Genomic DNA, 16,447 nt, shown 5'->3' with positions numbered 1-16,447 from the left:
TGCGCTGCTCAGGTCCGCGTTGATGTCACGTACGCTCAGCTCTAGAGTCGAAATCAGGTTACGTGACTTGTCCCTGGCAGCAGTAAGCTGGTCCAGCATTGTCCTGGCGTTGCGGCTTTCCTCGGACACACGCCTTAGGTCAGTTTGAATCGCGTCAATGCCCCGCGAAAGTCCAGCAGACTTTTGCTTCTGTGCCAATTCTTTGATCTCCGCTTCGAGTTCATGTGCTCTGCTGAAGTAGGCAACAATGGTCTGCACCTCCTTTGACAAAGACTCAACCTCTTGCTTCGCGGCCTCCAGATCGTAGATAACAGCATCCTGATCTTCAAGCTGTTTGTTGAGGGTATCGCGTTCAGCAGTCAGCTTGGTTAGGTTAGCCTGGAGCGCTGGAAGTTCAGTCTCGCGGAGACGAGTCGCTAGTTCATAGCTGGGTTTAGCCTTGCGAGCAGCCTCGAGCTCAGCCATGATCTCATCTACATTGTCTGCTTCCATGTTCTTCTTCGCTTTTGCAATAATCTCCTTGAGACCGCTAATGAAACCTGCAGTCGTGAAGTCCTCCTCGTGATCATCATGAAGTGTCCGCTTACAAAGACGGCACATGTTGTGTTTCTCAGCGTATTGCAGGCATTTGCTCATGTAGTCGATCTGTGCATCGAATTTGGCTTTGTCCGAAGAGGACGCCTCGTACTCATCCTCTAGCTGTTGCAGAGTCTCGTCAAAATCGGAGACATCATCCTTCTGGATAGACTCTTTCACAGTCTTTTCGTACTTTTGTAGGTCAGCACGATTCTGCTTCAATTGCGACTCCAGGCTTGACAGCTGGAAGTTGACCTTGTCCAACGTGGTCTGCGCAATGTCGCGGCGAGATCCAGCCTCCTTGACTTTGCCTGCCTTCTCTGCCAGCACCTGCTGGAAAGTCGTCTCAAGGGTAGCGGGATCCCAGTCAGAGTCGACCAGCTGCGAAAGGCGCTGGTTGTGAACCTTCTTCATGGTTGCCAAGCTGTGTTGCTGGGTTTGTAGCTCCTCGCGCTTGACGTCAATGGACGCAGACTCGCGCGCCTGCTTCGAAGCGTCTCCAAACTCAGTTGTCAACCGCTCCTTCTGGTCTTCGAGTGTTCGTACGTTGTTGGACGCTTCGGAGATGCGTTCGTCGTAACGTTCTGAGCTCGCCGCGGTAGTCGCATTCTGAAGCTGCTTCTCGACATCTCGCTTCTTGTCTTGGAGAATGGCTTCGCTACCCTCATCCGCCTTGATGTGGTTCATGGTCTTCTGGAGGTCGGATATACGCTTGTCGTTGTTCGAGATTTGACTCCGCGCAGAGTCCTTGCTCTGGCTGAGTCCTGATTTACGTGTTTTAAGCTGGTTAAGACTGTCCTGTGCTTCACGTAGGTCACGTTGCGTCTCCTCCCTAGCTCGATCTAAAGCTTTGTTCTGATCGCGCGACATCTTATTTAGGATCTGCTGGAACTCAACCACCTGCTTCTCGGTGATGTCATAATCGAAGCCTCGGATGGCATGTCGCTTAGCAGCTTCCTTGATCGAGTTCTCGCGTTGTTGGATCTGACGCTCATAATGCTCCTTTTGCGCCTCGTACTTGCCGATCTCGCTTTGCTTCACCCCAAGGGCGTCCCTGTTGTCTTCGAGGCCATTCTTGAGCTCAAGATACTGATTCCGGAACTCTTTCGCCTGGGTGGAGTACGTAGCGACGCGTTCTTCGTACTGGTCGAGCATGTCTTGGAGTTCCTCATCCGATTCAGCCAACTCCTTGATGCTGTCCTGAAGCTCTGCAACATTTTGCTTGTTAATGTCTAGAGTCATGCGCTTGGCACGCAGCTGTTCTACAATCTGTTCGAAGCGCGCAGCGTTGCTGTAAGCGTCTTTATGCTGTTGCTGCGCCTCGGTACACTTCTCATCGACGCCGTTGTAGTCCTCTCGCAGCGTCTCAATCTCGTCAAATAGGCGAGCCTGACGCCTCTCGCTGTCCGCTGCGCGAGTCTTGTCCTCCTTGGCGTTGGCCTCGATGATCTTGAGCTGGCCCAGTTCAATGTTCCGATCCTTGCGGATCTTCTTGATGTTGTCGATAGCTTTGGTGTATTTTAGAGCTTCGAAAATCTCGTCAAACTTCTTCTTAAGGGTGGTCGCGTCGCTCAAGGGCCACAGACTGTCCTCTTGATGACAGAAGATGACGTTTTCCAGGATGGCTTTGGATACACCGAGATATTGAGGGATGATCTGATCAAGCTCGGCAACACGGGTTGAGATGGAATGCTTCTCGCCATCTTTGATCATGAGTAATGAGCCTTCTAGGGTCTTTTGACTCCTTGTAGTCTTCTTGACGGTGACTTGCATACTACGGGTGGCAACCATGCGTACCCCAGAAGTAGAGCGGAAAGACAACTTGACCTGCGCCACACCATCCTTCTCATTTCGGAGGGATGGGTCGTGGATGAAAGCGCCTCCAGTCTTGCTGCTTGATGGCAGCTCGCCGGTAGTCGCATACTTGAGAGATTCGATAATGGTTGTCTTTCCAGAGCCGTTCCAGCCGACGATGAGTGTCAGGGGTGCAGTGAACTGTATGACCTCCCCTTTCTCTGGACCGAAAGAGCGGATGCCCTGAATCATCAGGCGATCGACTTTCGACATAATGGCGGCTCGCGCTGCCGGCGCTGCCTCTTTTCTTGGTGTCTGTAAGGCTGTGCTTCTGGTGATGGGAGATCGGCTATTCGTTGTCGTACAGTTGAACAGGCGGATGTTGAAATTGCACTCCGCAGCTGGGTTGATATGGCAGCGTGTTGTTTGCTGCCTGTAAAACAGGCGCGGTAGCCTGGACGCGTTGACTAGCGGCGCGGTATCACGTGCACAAGAGGGCCGTGCGGGTTGGGCTCACAAGCGCAACACTGTTGTCGTCATGCTAAAGTGCGGGTGGGCATGCAAAAAACATAGAAATCCCATCACGTCCTCGGGGAAGCTGCCCGCGCCTATCACCTTCGGCTTTATTGCACGACACCATATGCAGCATCGTGCATTTGAGACGCCATGGCGCAATATCAAAATAGCGGTGCAGAGGTACGCTGACTGGCCCTGCATCCTTAGTAAATCTGAACAACTGTCTCATGATTGTAGATGATGCCCGGAATGCCTATGCACCCCCAGACCCAGGAGTTTAACGGGCTGCCCATGGACGATGGCATGCAGTCGATGGACCTGGATATGGGGTCGCTGGACGGAGCCGAGGGCGGTCAGAACGGCGGATTCTCCTTTGCGGATCCACAGATGCAGGCTGCGAGTCTACCAGCCAGCAGCACCATGGGCGACATGCAAATGACAGGCGCAGGCGCTGGGCCTCTACCGACGGGCTTCGGCGCCCCCAACATGAACCCCTCTGGCAGCACCCTGACCGAGTTTACCAAGCGGCGGAACTGGTCGCAGCGCGTGCTCGAAGAGCTGCGCGACCTGCTGCACATACTGACTCCCGACGGCAGGGTCCTCTATGTCTCCCCCTCGTGTAAAGCGCTCACGGGATGGGACCCCACGCATGTCATGGGCCGCTTCATCAACGAGTTCATCCACCCCGACGACATTGGCATCTTCGTGAAGGAGTTCAACGAGTCGATCGCGTCCGGAAACCCTCTCCGCTTCTTCTACCGCTTCCGTAAGACGGACGACACATGGGTCATCTTCGAGTCCCACGGCCACCCGCATCTCAGCAGCGACCAGAACTCGTTTGCGCCGCCGAATTCCATCAACTGCCGCGGCTTCTTCATGATGGCGCGCCCCTACCCGACCAAGAACGCCGCCCTCCTCGACTCCTTCCTCGAACACAAGATAGAGAACGAGCGCCTCATGAAGCGCATAGCCGAGCTCAAGCGGGAGGAGCAGGATGAGCAGGATGACTGGACAAAGAAGACGGAAGGCGCCACCACCTCGATGACTCCTTCCGAGTCGCATGTCACGCAGAATATGAGCCAGGCAGATGCCGCATCCTATGCGCAAATGCCTCCGCCAGCCAAGCCAGTCATCTCCAACACCGCCCTCACCCGCCAGAACCTCGACGAAGCCCTCGCCGCGAGCAAGCCCGATAGTATCAACGATAAGATGATGCGGTATGAAGGCGCAAATCATCTAGAAACAATCGAGATGTTGACCGGCCTCCGGTACAGGGACGGCGAGCGCTCACAGGGTATAAGTACCGGTGACGCCAGCCCCAACCTCATCCGCGGCGACGCAGGCATACAAATATCGCTAGACCGCGATGGCAGAAATTCTTCAGACAAGAAGAAGAAGCTGAAACTTGCCGACGAATACGTATGCACAGACTGCGGCACATTGGATTCGCCGGAATGGCGGAAGGGTCCCAATGGGCCAAAGACGCTGTGCAATGCATGCGGATGTAAGTGCCCAACTCCAGAAGCAAGGACATACCATGTACTAACTGCGACAGTGCGATGGGCCAAGAAGGAAAAGAAAAAGCAACAAGGCCCTACCAGCATGCCAAGTGGAAGTGGCATGATGCATACACCATCCATGCCCATGCATAGCAGTACAGGCTCCAGCTAAACTACTGTTTTGCTGTAGTCAGTCGTGGTTCCTGACGATTTTTACGCGGCGTTTCTTATGAGTCTCTTTTCTCTATTTTTTCCGGGCTTCAGGGTGTTAGGCATATCAATGGCGTTGCATTCGTAGCTCTTCACGGGCTTTGGGTCAGGTTTCCTTACAATTAGCATATGATTCCCAGGGCCATGGATAGATTCGGGCTGAGCAACGATACCACTTCTTTGTAAAGGGAATTGCAAAGTGCTAAAATAACACTTTCGTACCTAGCCGCTTCATAATCGGATTGTATCATGACGTTATGTCGATAACGGAACCACCTTCTCTCGGAGACATGCTTCCTGTCATCGGCTGCACGAAGCTCTCAAATTCAAGACGGCCCGCCTTAATCGCCGTCATCATCCACGATCTCCACATGGCAAGGCTGATATGAACCATCTCTGACCATGGGTTGCGCCACCAACTTGTCGACCAATCTGGTGACTACATCGAGCGATGCTGCCCTCTCGACAGTCGATTCATCAATGTCGACGATGAGCTTTGAAGCAACATCTTTTGAACCTTTTCAGCGAACGCGCAGAACCGAACACAAGGACCTGGAAGTTACAGCACAGAAGATGTGTGACAAGCATCGTCTACGCGGAATGTGGATCTTCCACTTTCGTACTGAGCGACCAACACATCAAGCTTTTAGCACCGATGGAACTCTCCGAGAGATCTACTACGGTGTGCTGCGGCTCAGCGGTCGTCGTTTCTCTGATTCGTTCGTACAAACTGTTCGTTTAAACATGCCTCAGAATGTACGAGCCAGCCAATCAGACCACAAAGCGCGGGCGCTAGAAGCAGCAAAGTTGGCGTAAGGGCCGCAGCCGCTTGGAGAGCCCTGCCCCATTTTCCAACATCCAGATACATAATTTTGAGATATGCGAGCTGCGGTGTACAGCCTCGCTGTTTGCGGTGTTGGTATTGATCCGATATGTTTGACGTCTACAATGGAGATCATCAGGCATGACTTGAATGTCCATGACTACCACCACGATGACTTCAACGTCATTCGGCCAGGCTGTTTGATGGGTAACAACTTCCATGAGGCGTCTGTTGAGAGCTAAACAATCTCCACAGGGCGTAAGGACTCGTTGGATGTTGCGTAGATCTGCACTAGAGTCGACGTCAGCCCGGATGAAAGAAGCATCACAGCTATGAAGTAGGCAGTGCATACACTAGTGCTACCGTCTGTCATTGAAGCCTCATTTCGCCGTATAAGAAAGGGCAGTACTATCTTCTCGAGACGCATCACTCATCTCCAGGCTCACGAAGAGCTTTCCATTTCAACAAAACTATCGTCTCTTCATCTGGCCTGTCATATACCAGTCATGTCAAACATGCTACTTCCAGTAGCCGCAGTAATCTCCTTACTAGCCCCTACTGTACTCTCCTTATGCCCACCACCAGGCCCAATTCTTCCACCTCCATCACTCGCTGCCCATACCTCCAACTTCAGCATACCAGATGCCGTCTTCAACAACTTCAGCTTCGTGCAGAACACCTCCTTTGCGATCCAAGCTTCGATCAGTAACACCACGGTCTTCCAATATGAGCACACAGCCCCTGGCCGTGAAGTCAATCAATCGCTCTTCGACACCAAGATCCGTTTAGCTAGTGCTACCAAGTTGATCACGGCACTTGCTCTGGAGTTGAGCAAAGACAAGATCAGCTTGGATGATCCAATTACAAAGTTCATCCCCGGCCTGAACGAGGAGTTCTACAGCGATGTAACCATCAAGTCCCTGACTGATCACACCTCCGGTCTTGGTCGCTTCGTACGTCCTCCACTCCTGCAGTCCTCACCCACACTCTGAACTAACACACCATCTCAGGGTTACACGACAGACATAGCATTCGGTCAAAACGCCACCGCCCTCGGCCTCCCCAAACTCAACAACAGCCTCCCAGGCTGCGACCCCATCCCCGGCGGTCGGATGTGTACGCCCCAAGAAATCCTCGACGAGTTCAACAACCCAGTCTACGCCCCACACTCCCCTTCCTCCCGCGCCATGTACAGCAACATCGGTTACATCCTCCTCGGCAAAGCCCTCTCAGCAGCGTACAATACAACCTACGAAGACGTGATCCAAACGCTCATCCTCGACCCCGTTGGCATGACGAGCTCCTCCTTCTCCGTCCCCGAAGACGACGGAACCGCCATCCTACCCCGCCGCCCCGAAGACAAAACCTGGTTCGTAGCTCCCTTCGGCAACTTGAATCCAACAGGCGGCTTATGGTCCACCCCCAACGACATGCTCGCCCTGCTTGACGCGCTCAAGAACGGGGAGCTACTCAGCAAAGTAGCATTAAGGGAGTGGATGCAGCCCACCACTTTCCTACGCTCTCTCCACCAATACGTCGGCGTAGCCTGGGAAATCTTCCGCATCGATGACCTTTCGCTCGAGTTTCCGCGCGCGATTGATGTGTATACGAAAGCAGGTGGTGTACCGGGGTATGGGAGCTATCTTGTGCTGATCCCGGAATACGACATCAGTATCACGATTAATGCGGCGGGGGGTGAGACGAGTTATTCGAGTATTGAGTTGTTGGATACAGTTGTGAGTGCGTTGGTTCCGTGGGCGGATCAACTAGCACGTCAGCAGACTGGGGAGAAGTACGCGGGGAGATATGTGCTTGAGACGGCGTCTTCGAACGATACACTTGTTTTGTCTTCGACGTCGGGACCGGGGCTGGCTATCGAGGAGTTGAGCGTCAACGGCGTTGATGTCATTGCGGCTTTGGCTATGAAGCAGAAAGTTCCGCTGGACAACTTTAGCGCGAGGTTGTACCCGACTGATCCAGATTCTCTGGGTACCCAGAACGAGAATTGGAGGATGCTACCTGATCAGATCAGCCCGGCGAAGAAACTGTGGGCGGGGTTGGAGTGTATGAGTTGGAATAATGGGGATTGGGCGAGGTATGTGGGGGAGCCGCTTGATACGTTTCTGTTTCATATGGATGAGGACACTGGGAAGGTTGAGAGTGTGGAGTTACTTGGTTGGAGGGTGAATTTGGTAAAAGTAGAGTAGCATACTACTGCCCATTTATAGCGGTAAATTGGGAGCATGGCTTTAGTAATCTGGAAACTCGGTATCAACACTACTTCTCCATGCCTGTAGACCTCCTTTGATATCACCAATATACCTCTTCCCTCCCGCATCGAGTCCAAGCTCTTTCATCTTCTTGACTGTGACCTGCGAGTCGTTGCCTAATCTGCACACAACGAAGATAGGCTTCTCAGACTGTCGTAGCATCTTAGCCCAACCCTCCTCTTCGACAGCGGACGCAGGCCCTCGGGTAGCTGAAACTGTAGAGAAAGGCACATTTATACTCCCGTCAATATTACACAGCTCAAACTGTACTTTCTCCCTGACGTCGACTAGCAGATGGCTTTCTTTCTTCGATACTGTTCCCGTGAAAGGATTAACACCTGATCGTAACTGCGCATAGTTCTTGGCTGATATGCGTTCTTCGGGGGCCAGTGGATTAGTATCTGGAAGTAAACTACCGCAGAACTGAACATAATCCAGGCTTCCAGATTCCAGCGCTTCCGCGCTAATCGTCGCATGCGTAGAACACGCAGCGCACTTAGCCTTCCGACTCCTGAGGCGTATGGATCGGAACATCGGATTTGAATAGGCTGAGAAGAGAAGAAGACTCGGCGGCTCTGCGGGTGTTGTAGTAGGTTTGTGGGTGAGGACTTTGATCGCTTCGAGTGCTTGCAACACGCCCATTACGCCGACGACGGGTCCTAGAATGCCGCCGTCGCCACATGAGACGACGGATTCGGGGGGTGGTGGCTTGGGGAAGACGCAGCGGTAGCACGGGCCGCCGTTGGGGTCGCCGGCTGGTAACGGGGGGTTGTTCAAGACCATCATTTGGCCGTCGATGCGAAGGGCTGAGGCTGAGACGAGGGTTTTGCCTAGGAGGACACATGTATCGGATATTAGATAGCGCGACGCTGGTGTATCTGTGCAATCCAGGACCAAATCATATGACTTGAAGGTCGAGATCGCTGTCTCTGGGCTCAGTCGGGATATGTGAGGGATGAGTATGACATTAGGATTGAGCCTAGTCTAGTAGGTTAGCTGAGTCTCTTGTAGTATAGACTGGTGGGTAGACGCACGACTTCAGAGACACCATCGCGCTCTCGACTTTGGTCATTCCAACTCTGGCCGTTGAGTGTAAGATCTGTCGGTGCAAATTCGACTCTTCTACCACATCGCCATCGACTAGTCCGACGGTACCAACTCCTGCTCCGACGAGATACGCAGCAGCTGGACAGCCAAGACCACCAACACCTACGATGAGTACACGGGCATCTTTCAGGCGAAGCTGACCTAGAAGACTCGAGCTCAGCGCAATTCCAAGTCTCATTGTTCAAAATGTGACGCACCTTTCAGTCCGATCTCAAGCATAATCAGCTGCCTTCCATATCTCTTGTATTCGTTCTTCTCCAATGGCCATCTTGGCGCATCCTCGGCTGCAATGCTTGCAGCCTCCGGCGCCTTTTGCTCTGGCTGGAGGATCGAAAAGACCTCGTCACGAAACTGATCAGGGACTCCAAAGTTCATGTCATGATCCATTGGATTTGTAGGATCAGTCGCTAGCGGCCTTTTCTGCGGCACAACCTTGCCCTGCTCGCGTTGATTGTGTTCCGCTTCCGCCAGCTGTTGACGCAGATCTTTGAGTGTGGCTTCGCATGTTGCAATTTGCTTACGCAAAGAGCTGATTACCGACATCATGTTGGTGGTGCCGGATGATTTACCTACATCGTGACTCTGGCACGTCCACTGCGACTGGTATGCTTGTGGCGGCCCGATGTGGGGTCGGGTCGTCGCTACCACATGCAGTTCCGCAACGCTAGTCTCGATTCTGGTGGGGAGTGCACGTGCGCTGAGCCCTTCACTCAGACACGACGCGTAGTCTCGTGGCCATGGTGAGTAAGACGCGATTTGCACAAGCCACGTTTGGCAGAAAAGATAGATAGAATTCGTGTTTCACCGATCTATGAGCGCTGTATATCCTGGAACCAGAATGTAGGAGCCTACGTGACGATGACACAAGCGTGATGGAGTAGGGAGTCGCCACGCTATAGGACACTACAGCATGGCCGTCCGCAAATGATGCGCAGCTCCAACGAGTCTTTGAAGCTTCCACGAGTTTAGGCAACATTTTCTAATCATCTTGGCTTCGCCTTGTGCATACTTGAGCGGGCAGCCTCTAGGAGAGCTCTCAAGGCTGCGGTTCACAGCCATTGCATCTTGTTGGCCCGGACTCTCAGACCGCAGAGCAAATGGCGAGGCAGAGTCATGAAGGCTTGCATATGAGGCAGTCGCAGTGGCTCATGGATGCATAAAGACACATTTCGATAGAACCTAGCCTAACCATCTTGACGCCTAAATGATGACACGCAGCGGGAAATTGCAGATTGACCTTATCGTTAGACTTGAAATCGCTGATACACGTACTTTTGCGCGAGTGTGGCTCTGCTTTCAACCTTCTGGGCAGTTGGAACCGTGTCGCCGTCCTTTCGCAACCGATAAATGGCCAATGTAGCCGGAAGACGATTAACGAATCTGACATGCTGACGGTAGACTGGTGGATAGATTGCACATGGCCGAATGATGCGCCGGATATGGATATGGAATGCAAGTCAGAAATGTCCCGTAGGCACGATTGGCTGCTGAAGATGGCTTTTGAGGCGGAAGTAGGGCGTTTTCCATGCATCATCCTGCGTGGGTGTCTGAAAGCAGGCTGAAAAAACTTCGGCGTGTGGCAATACGGCTCTGCTGATGCCAGAAGGCTTGGACATGAAGGCATACTCATGGCTGTTGTCAGGTGAGCATCTAGATCTCATTCCTGTTAGATGCAGCACCTGGCCGAGCGATGGCTCAGCTCATGTTTCATGGTAAATTCTCCTATTATAGCTAGCAGCTCGAAAAAAGCATCATATTGACGAATGAGTGAGCAAGTGGGCTGAAGCACGTTGACCCGGATCTGCGGGCGCGAGGGTCGTGTTCACGGGAGAAGCACCGAATGAGCGGGACCTGGGCATTCGTCGCGATCCATTCGTTACCAAGACTCGGCGGGCGCAAGATGAATGTCAGCATGCACCAGCTTGAATGATATCGCCATGTGCGATGCGCGATGATCTGTGCTGCAGGCCTCCGAACGAGGGGCGAGACAAGGCGGCGATAGGTCGCCGAATACTTATCTTTCTGCAAATGATAATCGTAGCCTCGGCGCAGTGCGACAAGAGATCCTTGTGCTTTGGAAGCTGGGCGTCCCCACAAGAGCGAGAGAGGTTCACTGTTCGTAGTGTTAGTGGCACCTCCACTTTTTGGTTTGGTTCAGAGCTGACCTTCCACCTTAGGCCGTCGAATGGTCTGGAAGCCGCACGCAAATGTCAGCTGCTGCTACTGGCTTCGCAGTCCAGCAATTTCACTAGTAGCGACTGCTTAAGGGGTTTCAATTGACGTATACCTGGTCAGTGTGCCGTTTCCCTAACACTGTCCTGCCGCCCCCGCGGAACAACGGGAACGAACCTCAGCACCCCGCACCGTCGTCATATCCATCACCAAACTCAACCACTCCACGACGCCATGGTATCTGTTTGCGCGACATGTAAAGGTCTCCAGAAGCACCTCCATGGATCGGACAGCGTGCAAGAGAATGGGTCAGATTCGTTCGTTTGGGTAGACACGACGCTGCCAAATCTGAGGTCTAGGTCAAGTTCCTGCCGCGCGTGCGCGCTCCTCCTCAATGGCATCCTCCTACACCACGACCGGTTCCCAAACATCAACGAAGATAATGTTAGAGTGAAGGCAGAAACATTCAGGCCAAAAAATGGAAAAGTTCCCCAAGAACATCTTTCAGTTGAGCTCCGATGGAAAGACAACGACGACCATGACGATTGCCACGAGGACGAACATGAACATGCGGCAGGCCATGCAGATCTGAAACTCGAGTTCTTCACCGATGGAGGTATGCCAAATTTTCTTCCGACGTGCTTCAGTTGATGTAATGACGGTCGCGGTCGTGGAACGATCACCTACTGCTAGCTCATTCGCTCTGCAGGAACGCGTGGACTGACAACACCGCAGACGGCCAGTCTCCTTTCTCCGCCATTGGGCGAGGAAGACATGTGACAGATAACCCACTACAGGGTACTGGTCTAGCAACAGCTCGAGACTTGATAAAGACCTGCCTAGAGACCCATGTTACATGCAGTCGCCGAGGTAAACCGACCACACTGCCGAAGCGCGTACTAGACTTGTTGTCGCGCGACGACTCCAAGAGCATGCGCTTGCACGAAAGTGAATACGTCCAAGACGAGAGGAGATATGAACACGGCGAGTATATCGCCTTGAGTCATGTTTGGGGGCTGGCCAAAGGGATCCCGAAAACTACGTTAGCAAACCTGCAATCGCACAAGAAGAGCATTCCATGGTCAACATTGCCAAGAGCATACCAAGAGGCCGTCTTCCTCACCCGAGCGCTTGGTTTCCGCTGGCTGTTCATCGATAGTCTGTGCCTCATACAAGATGACGTCCAAGAGAAGCTTGAAGACTCGCTCCAGATGGATGAGATCTTCGGCAACGCCTTCCTGACGATTGCGGCGACCTCCGCATCCGACAGCAGCACTCAACCCCTCTTCCCTCCCAAAACACAGCCATTCAAGATCCAAGCAACGGACAACAAAGGCTCGCTACATAAGATCAATGTGCGGGAGCAGCCGAGTCATTATAGTTTCAAGGCGCCTTTTGACGGAAATGCTCACATGAACGAGTGGGAGCTACCCTTCAACATGTCCGAAGAAGCAAATCTACACACGCCCCTCTTGATTCGCGCATGGCCATACGCCGAACGCCTACTTTCGCCGAGAGTGCTACATTTCACCAAGAGCGAGATGATATTGGAATGCCGAAAAGGTTACCAATGCGAATGCGGGCGTATTGACGACGGTATATATGATACGCGGCCATGCGACCAGGTCAAGCAGGAGTTTGGCAGAGTCCTACACGAAACAGCCAACAGGCCACAGCAAACTAGCAGCAACGGAAACATGGGACACACCCGGATGGACAGCATGACAAACCAACTGGCCTCCACAAACCTCACCAACGGCGCTCAGCAAGAGCTGTTACGCAGACGCGAAGAAACACTTCAACTATGGTCCTACATCATAACCGAATACACAGCACGCCATCTCACCTACGACAGCGACCGCCTGATAGCAATAGCCAGCATCGCAAAAGCCCTCTCTCTGACCCTCCACTCAGGTTATATAGCTGGCCAATGGACCTTCAGCACCCTCGGCCTCCTCTGGTATCCCAACGACAGTTCACGTTGCCGGCGCCCGAAACTAGCCCAAGGACAAAACGTGCCAAGTTGGTCGTGGGCCTCAGTCGAAGGCTCACCTATCTTCTTCGACAACACAAGTGCCATGGATCTTGCGTGCAGAGCTTCTTTTGGTCCAAAAGGCAAGCGTGCGAGTGCTTGGTCACCTATCATGGGCGAACCCCTCGAACTTTCAGGTGCGATGACCGCAGAAGTCGTTTTTCACACTTGTCCATCTCCCTCTACATCGTCAGACGCCCCACCCTCATACATGCTAGCCAAAAACGGCATGACCGTCGATTTTACCCCCGACGTCGTCCCTCCCCGCGGCGAAGACGCGCTGCAAGATGGCGAAACCCTCGTTTGCGTCCTCGTTAGCATGACATTCCGTTCTTCTATCGTCGGTATCGTCCTCAAGTCTTCGTCTTCATCGGGGAACAACACGTTTCGTCGCGTGGGTAGACTGGAGTGTTATGAGTGTACGCCTGAAGGGACGGAGCAGGAGATGAGTGAGGATGCTGAGGCGCTGTTTGAACATTGGTTTCCCGAGATTCAGGATATGACGCAGTTGGATAATTATCCGCAGAGGACTTTCACCGTTGTCTAAGGGCATGGTTGGAGGGCAGGGTAGTGTAACCTGAGTTATTGTTTGAGGGAGATTGGGATGGAAACAGCCATGTTGGACTTGTGGGGTTGGCTGGGCTTTCGTTCGTGCTTTGTGTATTCGATACCCCCTTTGCTACTGGCACATCACGGTAGCACTTTCATTGTTCGTGTTTGGATGTGGGTAGAAGAGGCTGGGAGCTGGTATTTCCACAGGCATATATACTAGGTATCATACACAGATTTGATTTCCCAAAAATCCACCCTAAAAGTCCTTACCCAACAACCTCAACAACAAACCTCTTTCCACTCGCACATCCCTCAATCATCCCCCTCAGAACCACGTCAACACCCTCGAGCCCCTCCACCATCTCAACAACCTGCCCACTCATCCACCCCTTCTCCATGCCAAATGGTAAATACATCCCCACAACCCATTCCATCAGTCCTTCATTCCCCTCCTCGTACAACGAGTCCGACCACGGTTCAAAAATTCTCTCTACACCCTCTGGCAAGCACTCCGGGCCGAAAGCAGGCTGGGTAGTGAACAGCTTTCCCCCACCTTGGGCGACCAGGATGCGGCTTGTGAGAGGGATAGTTTGGGGGGTGGATATCATGTCGACGACGATGTCGTATGGTCCACGCGCTTTGAGTTCTGCAATGACTCTTTCGGGGGGTTGCGTATGGTCGATGACCTGATTGTCACTGCCAATGAGCGAACGTACGCTGGCCATGTGCAGAGGCGACGACGTGGTGGTGACATCGTACCCCGCGCATCCAAGGTATTGCACTGCTAGACGGCCAAAACTGGAACTTCCGCCGTATACCAAAATCTTCTCCTTCTTGCTTGTTTCAATCTGTCTTACCCCCGCCTCATCATCATTTCGTTGTTCGTTCTCCCTGAAATCCGGTCTGCGCAGTCCCAATCGCCCAGAAAATAGTCCAGGCACACAACTCGCGTTCATCACCACCGCCACTAGCGCCTTCTCCTCACTGTCAGTGAACCAGCCTGGTACACTTATAATAATCTTCTCACCCGCAGCAACAATAGCGTAGCGTTGATACGCGCCATATGCATTTCCCTGTGTACCAAATCTCTTGCTAATGAGAACGCGGTCGCCAACTTGGTATTCCGTGACTTGGGAGCCGACAGCCGAAACTGTACCCGTGTAGGAAGAGCCTGGAATGAAAGGGTAGGAGGGCGGTGGTGGCGTTGCTGTAGATGCGAACGTACGAAGTTAGTATGTGTCTTACATGCATTTCGTACTATTAGAACTTGCCCTGTTTAGAAATCTTGGCTTCGATAGCATTGACGCCTATAAAATGCACCTTGATAAGTAGTTCATGGGGTGCAGGGCTAGGAATGGGCAGTGATTGCACGACGAGCGGGGATCTGGGGGAGGTGAGCACAGCGGCTTCGTTCATTTTGGGGATGGGTTCCGGATAGGTGGGTAAAGTACATGGTGGGAGGGACTTTGATGATGATGGTATGTTATATGCTTTGATGACTTGCTAGTTGTCTGCGGCTTTTTGGAGATAGCTATTGTGTATGGTCCTCGATGATTAAGCGATCATCCTGATACGGAAACTTTCCGCCGCGTATTACGCAGCACGAAGCGGGTTGCTGTTCATTCGCGGAATTACTATTCATGTATCCACTAATTGGTGTACTCTGTGTGGTGCTGACATCGGCTCAGACTGTAGGTGCTGTAGAGCTTTGAAATGCGGGAGAGCAGGTTGCCTGATCTTGACGTATTAGACATGACGGAGATCTGGTACCAGGTCAGATTGCCTTGGACTATTCCAGCCAACATCTTATGCTTCCGCGGGTATCTCTTGTGTATTTCTCGCCTGCCGATGTGTTTGACTGAACCATTGGTGTGGTCTTCGTCCTTGCATCTCAGACGCCTGGCCTTCACTGCTGCGCGAACTCGGGCTTCGTTTGCATATTACTCTGCACATGACTCTTGAGTGCCGCCCAGCGATCTTTCACCGCATCAGCGCTCTGTGTCCCGTTCCCACTCCCGCCCACCAGCTGTGCCAGATTTGCATTGAACCTCTCCTTCTCCAACTTCTCCAGCTTCTCTTTCCGCTTCTTTGCACCCTTCGTTTTCTTCATACTGTCGGGCATCTTCTGAGGTTGCACTATCCGCGCTTGGCTTGTTTCGAGCCCATCTTCTCCAGAATCTGGGAGTGCGTCCGCGAGCGACTCGAGGTTTGCGATGAGCTTGTTGTTGGGGCGTCGCCGTTTTTGGGTCTTGGCAGAGGACTTTTCGATCTTGGACACGAATGAAGAGTGTTTGATCTTTAGCTTGTCGCGCTTGGAGGATGGGTACGAGGGAATGCCGTCGGGCTTTGGGAGAGTTGCTGTGGTAGTGGTGGGACGGGCGGCGCGAGCGGACTTTGCGCGCGCTGTTGTGCGCTTCTTTATTGGTGCCTGGGGATAGATATGAGTACATGTAGGGTATTCGTGAGCTATGAGAGAACCATACCATTGCTTTGTTGTGTGAGAGGAATACTAAAGAGTTCCCGTCGCGTAGGGCTGGTGGAACGCTCTTGCGCAAAAGTTCTTATCGATAACGACAAGTGCCGACGTCAACCACCCGGTCCGTGCAACCTTCACAGACACTGGACGTACAACTCGGCTTCCGTCTCACAACACTCCATTCGGATGTAACTCTCAAGGCTGCACAAGAGTCTCCAGCTCGCACGCAGCTAAGACTGTGTGACTTTCTCCGACGTGGTCCGACGGCAGCATCGCCTCAGTGAGCTACCATGGCTCCCTCATCATGCCCCTTTGCTCATCCTTGTCGCATCCACCAGACCAAGCCATGCCTCACTCTTCACAGAAGCTTCCGGTCATCATGCACATGCTCCTATAGCTTGAAGAAACGCGTTCATCCCC

General features: G+C 52.8%; 6 protein-coding genes across 6 annotated transcripts; 3 read left to right on the top strand and 3 right to left on the bottom strand.

Moving 5' to 3' along the window:
* Positions 1-3,141: 3,141 nt before the first annotated feature.
* BKA58DRAFT_325840 (blue light regulator 2) lies at positions 3,142-4,557 on the top strand (the record flags this gene model as incomplete). The annotated part of the gene is made up of 2 exons (XM_046168031.1): positions 3,142-4,390; positions 4,442-4,557. 2 exons carry the CDS (start codon positions 3,142-3,144, stop codon positions 4,555-4,557), a joined length of 1,365 nt encoding a protein of 454 aa, XP_046020266.1.
* A 1,376-nt stretch (positions 4,558-5,933) lies between these two features.
* On the top strand, positions 5,934-7,625 carry BKA58DRAFT_325632 (beta-lactamase/transpeptidase-like protein; the record flags this gene model as incomplete). Its single annotated transcript, XM_046168022.1, has 2 exons — positions 5,934-6,371; positions 6,429-7,625. 2 exons carry the CDS (start codon positions 5,934-5,936, stop codon positions 7,623-7,625), a joined length of 1,635 nt encoding a protein of 544 aa, XP_046020265.1.
* Positions 7,626-7,646: 21 nt separating this feature from the next.
* Positions 7,647-9,409, bottom strand: BKA58DRAFT_63459 (uncharacterized protein). The gene is made up of 3 exons (XM_046175656.1): positions 8,993-9,409; positions 8,723-8,936; positions 7,647-8,667 (listed from the first exon to the last, which is right to left on the bottom strand). The coding sequence occupies exons 1-3, from the start codon at positions 9,339-9,341 to the stop codon at positions 7,668-7,670; spliced, it is 1,563 nt and encodes a 520-aa protein (XP_046020264.1). The 5' UTR covers positions 9,342-9,409; the 3' UTR covers positions 7,647-7,667.
* Positions 9,410-11,201: 1,792 nt separating this feature from the next.
* BKA58DRAFT_450248 (heterokaryon incompatibility protein-domain-containing protein) lies at positions 11,202-13,794 on the top strand (the record flags this gene model as incomplete). The annotated part of the gene is made up of 2 exons (XM_046174345.1): positions 11,202-11,583; positions 11,703-13,794. The coding sequence occupies 2 exons, from the start codon at positions 11,202-11,204 to the stop codon at positions 13,544-13,546; spliced, it is 2,226 nt and encodes a 741-aa protein (XP_046020263.1). The 3' UTR covers positions 13,547-13,794.
* BKA58DRAFT_63479 (chaperonin 10-like protein) lies at positions 13,682-15,212 on the bottom strand. Its single transcript, XM_046175659.1, has 2 exons — positions 14,823-15,212; positions 13,682-14,758 (listed from the first exon to the last, which is right to left on the bottom strand). The coding sequence occupies exons 1-2, from the start codon at positions 14,965-14,967 to the stop codon at positions 13,818-13,820; spliced, it is 1,086 nt and encodes a 361-aa protein (XP_046020262.1). The 5' UTR covers positions 14,968-15,212; the 3' UTR covers positions 13,682-13,817.
* A 245-nt stretch (positions 15,213-15,457) lies between these two features.
* BKA58DRAFT_406354 (ribosome biogenesis protein SLX9-domain-containing protein) lies at positions 15,458-16,037 on the bottom strand (the record flags this gene model as incomplete). The annotated part of the gene is made up of 2 exons (XM_046171950.1): positions 15,458-15,979; positions 16,035-16,037. 2 exons carry the CDS (start codon positions 16,035-16,037, stop codon positions 15,458-15,460), a joined length of 525 nt encoding a protein of 174 aa, XP_046020261.1.
* Positions 16,038-16,447: the final 410 nt, after the last annotated feature.

Source organism: Alternaria rosae, assembly GCF_020736505.1.
Source record: "Alternaria rosae strain MPI-PUGE-AT-0040 chromosome Unknown BKA58scaffold_13, whole genome shotgun sequence".
NCBI classification, from domain to species: domain Eukaryota; kingdom Fungi; phylum Ascomycota; class Dothideomycetes; order Pleosporales; family Pleosporaceae; genus Alternaria; species Alternaria rosae.
Note: the sequence above shows the minus strand (reverse complement) of the source record. Positions and strands in the feature narration are given on the sequence as shown.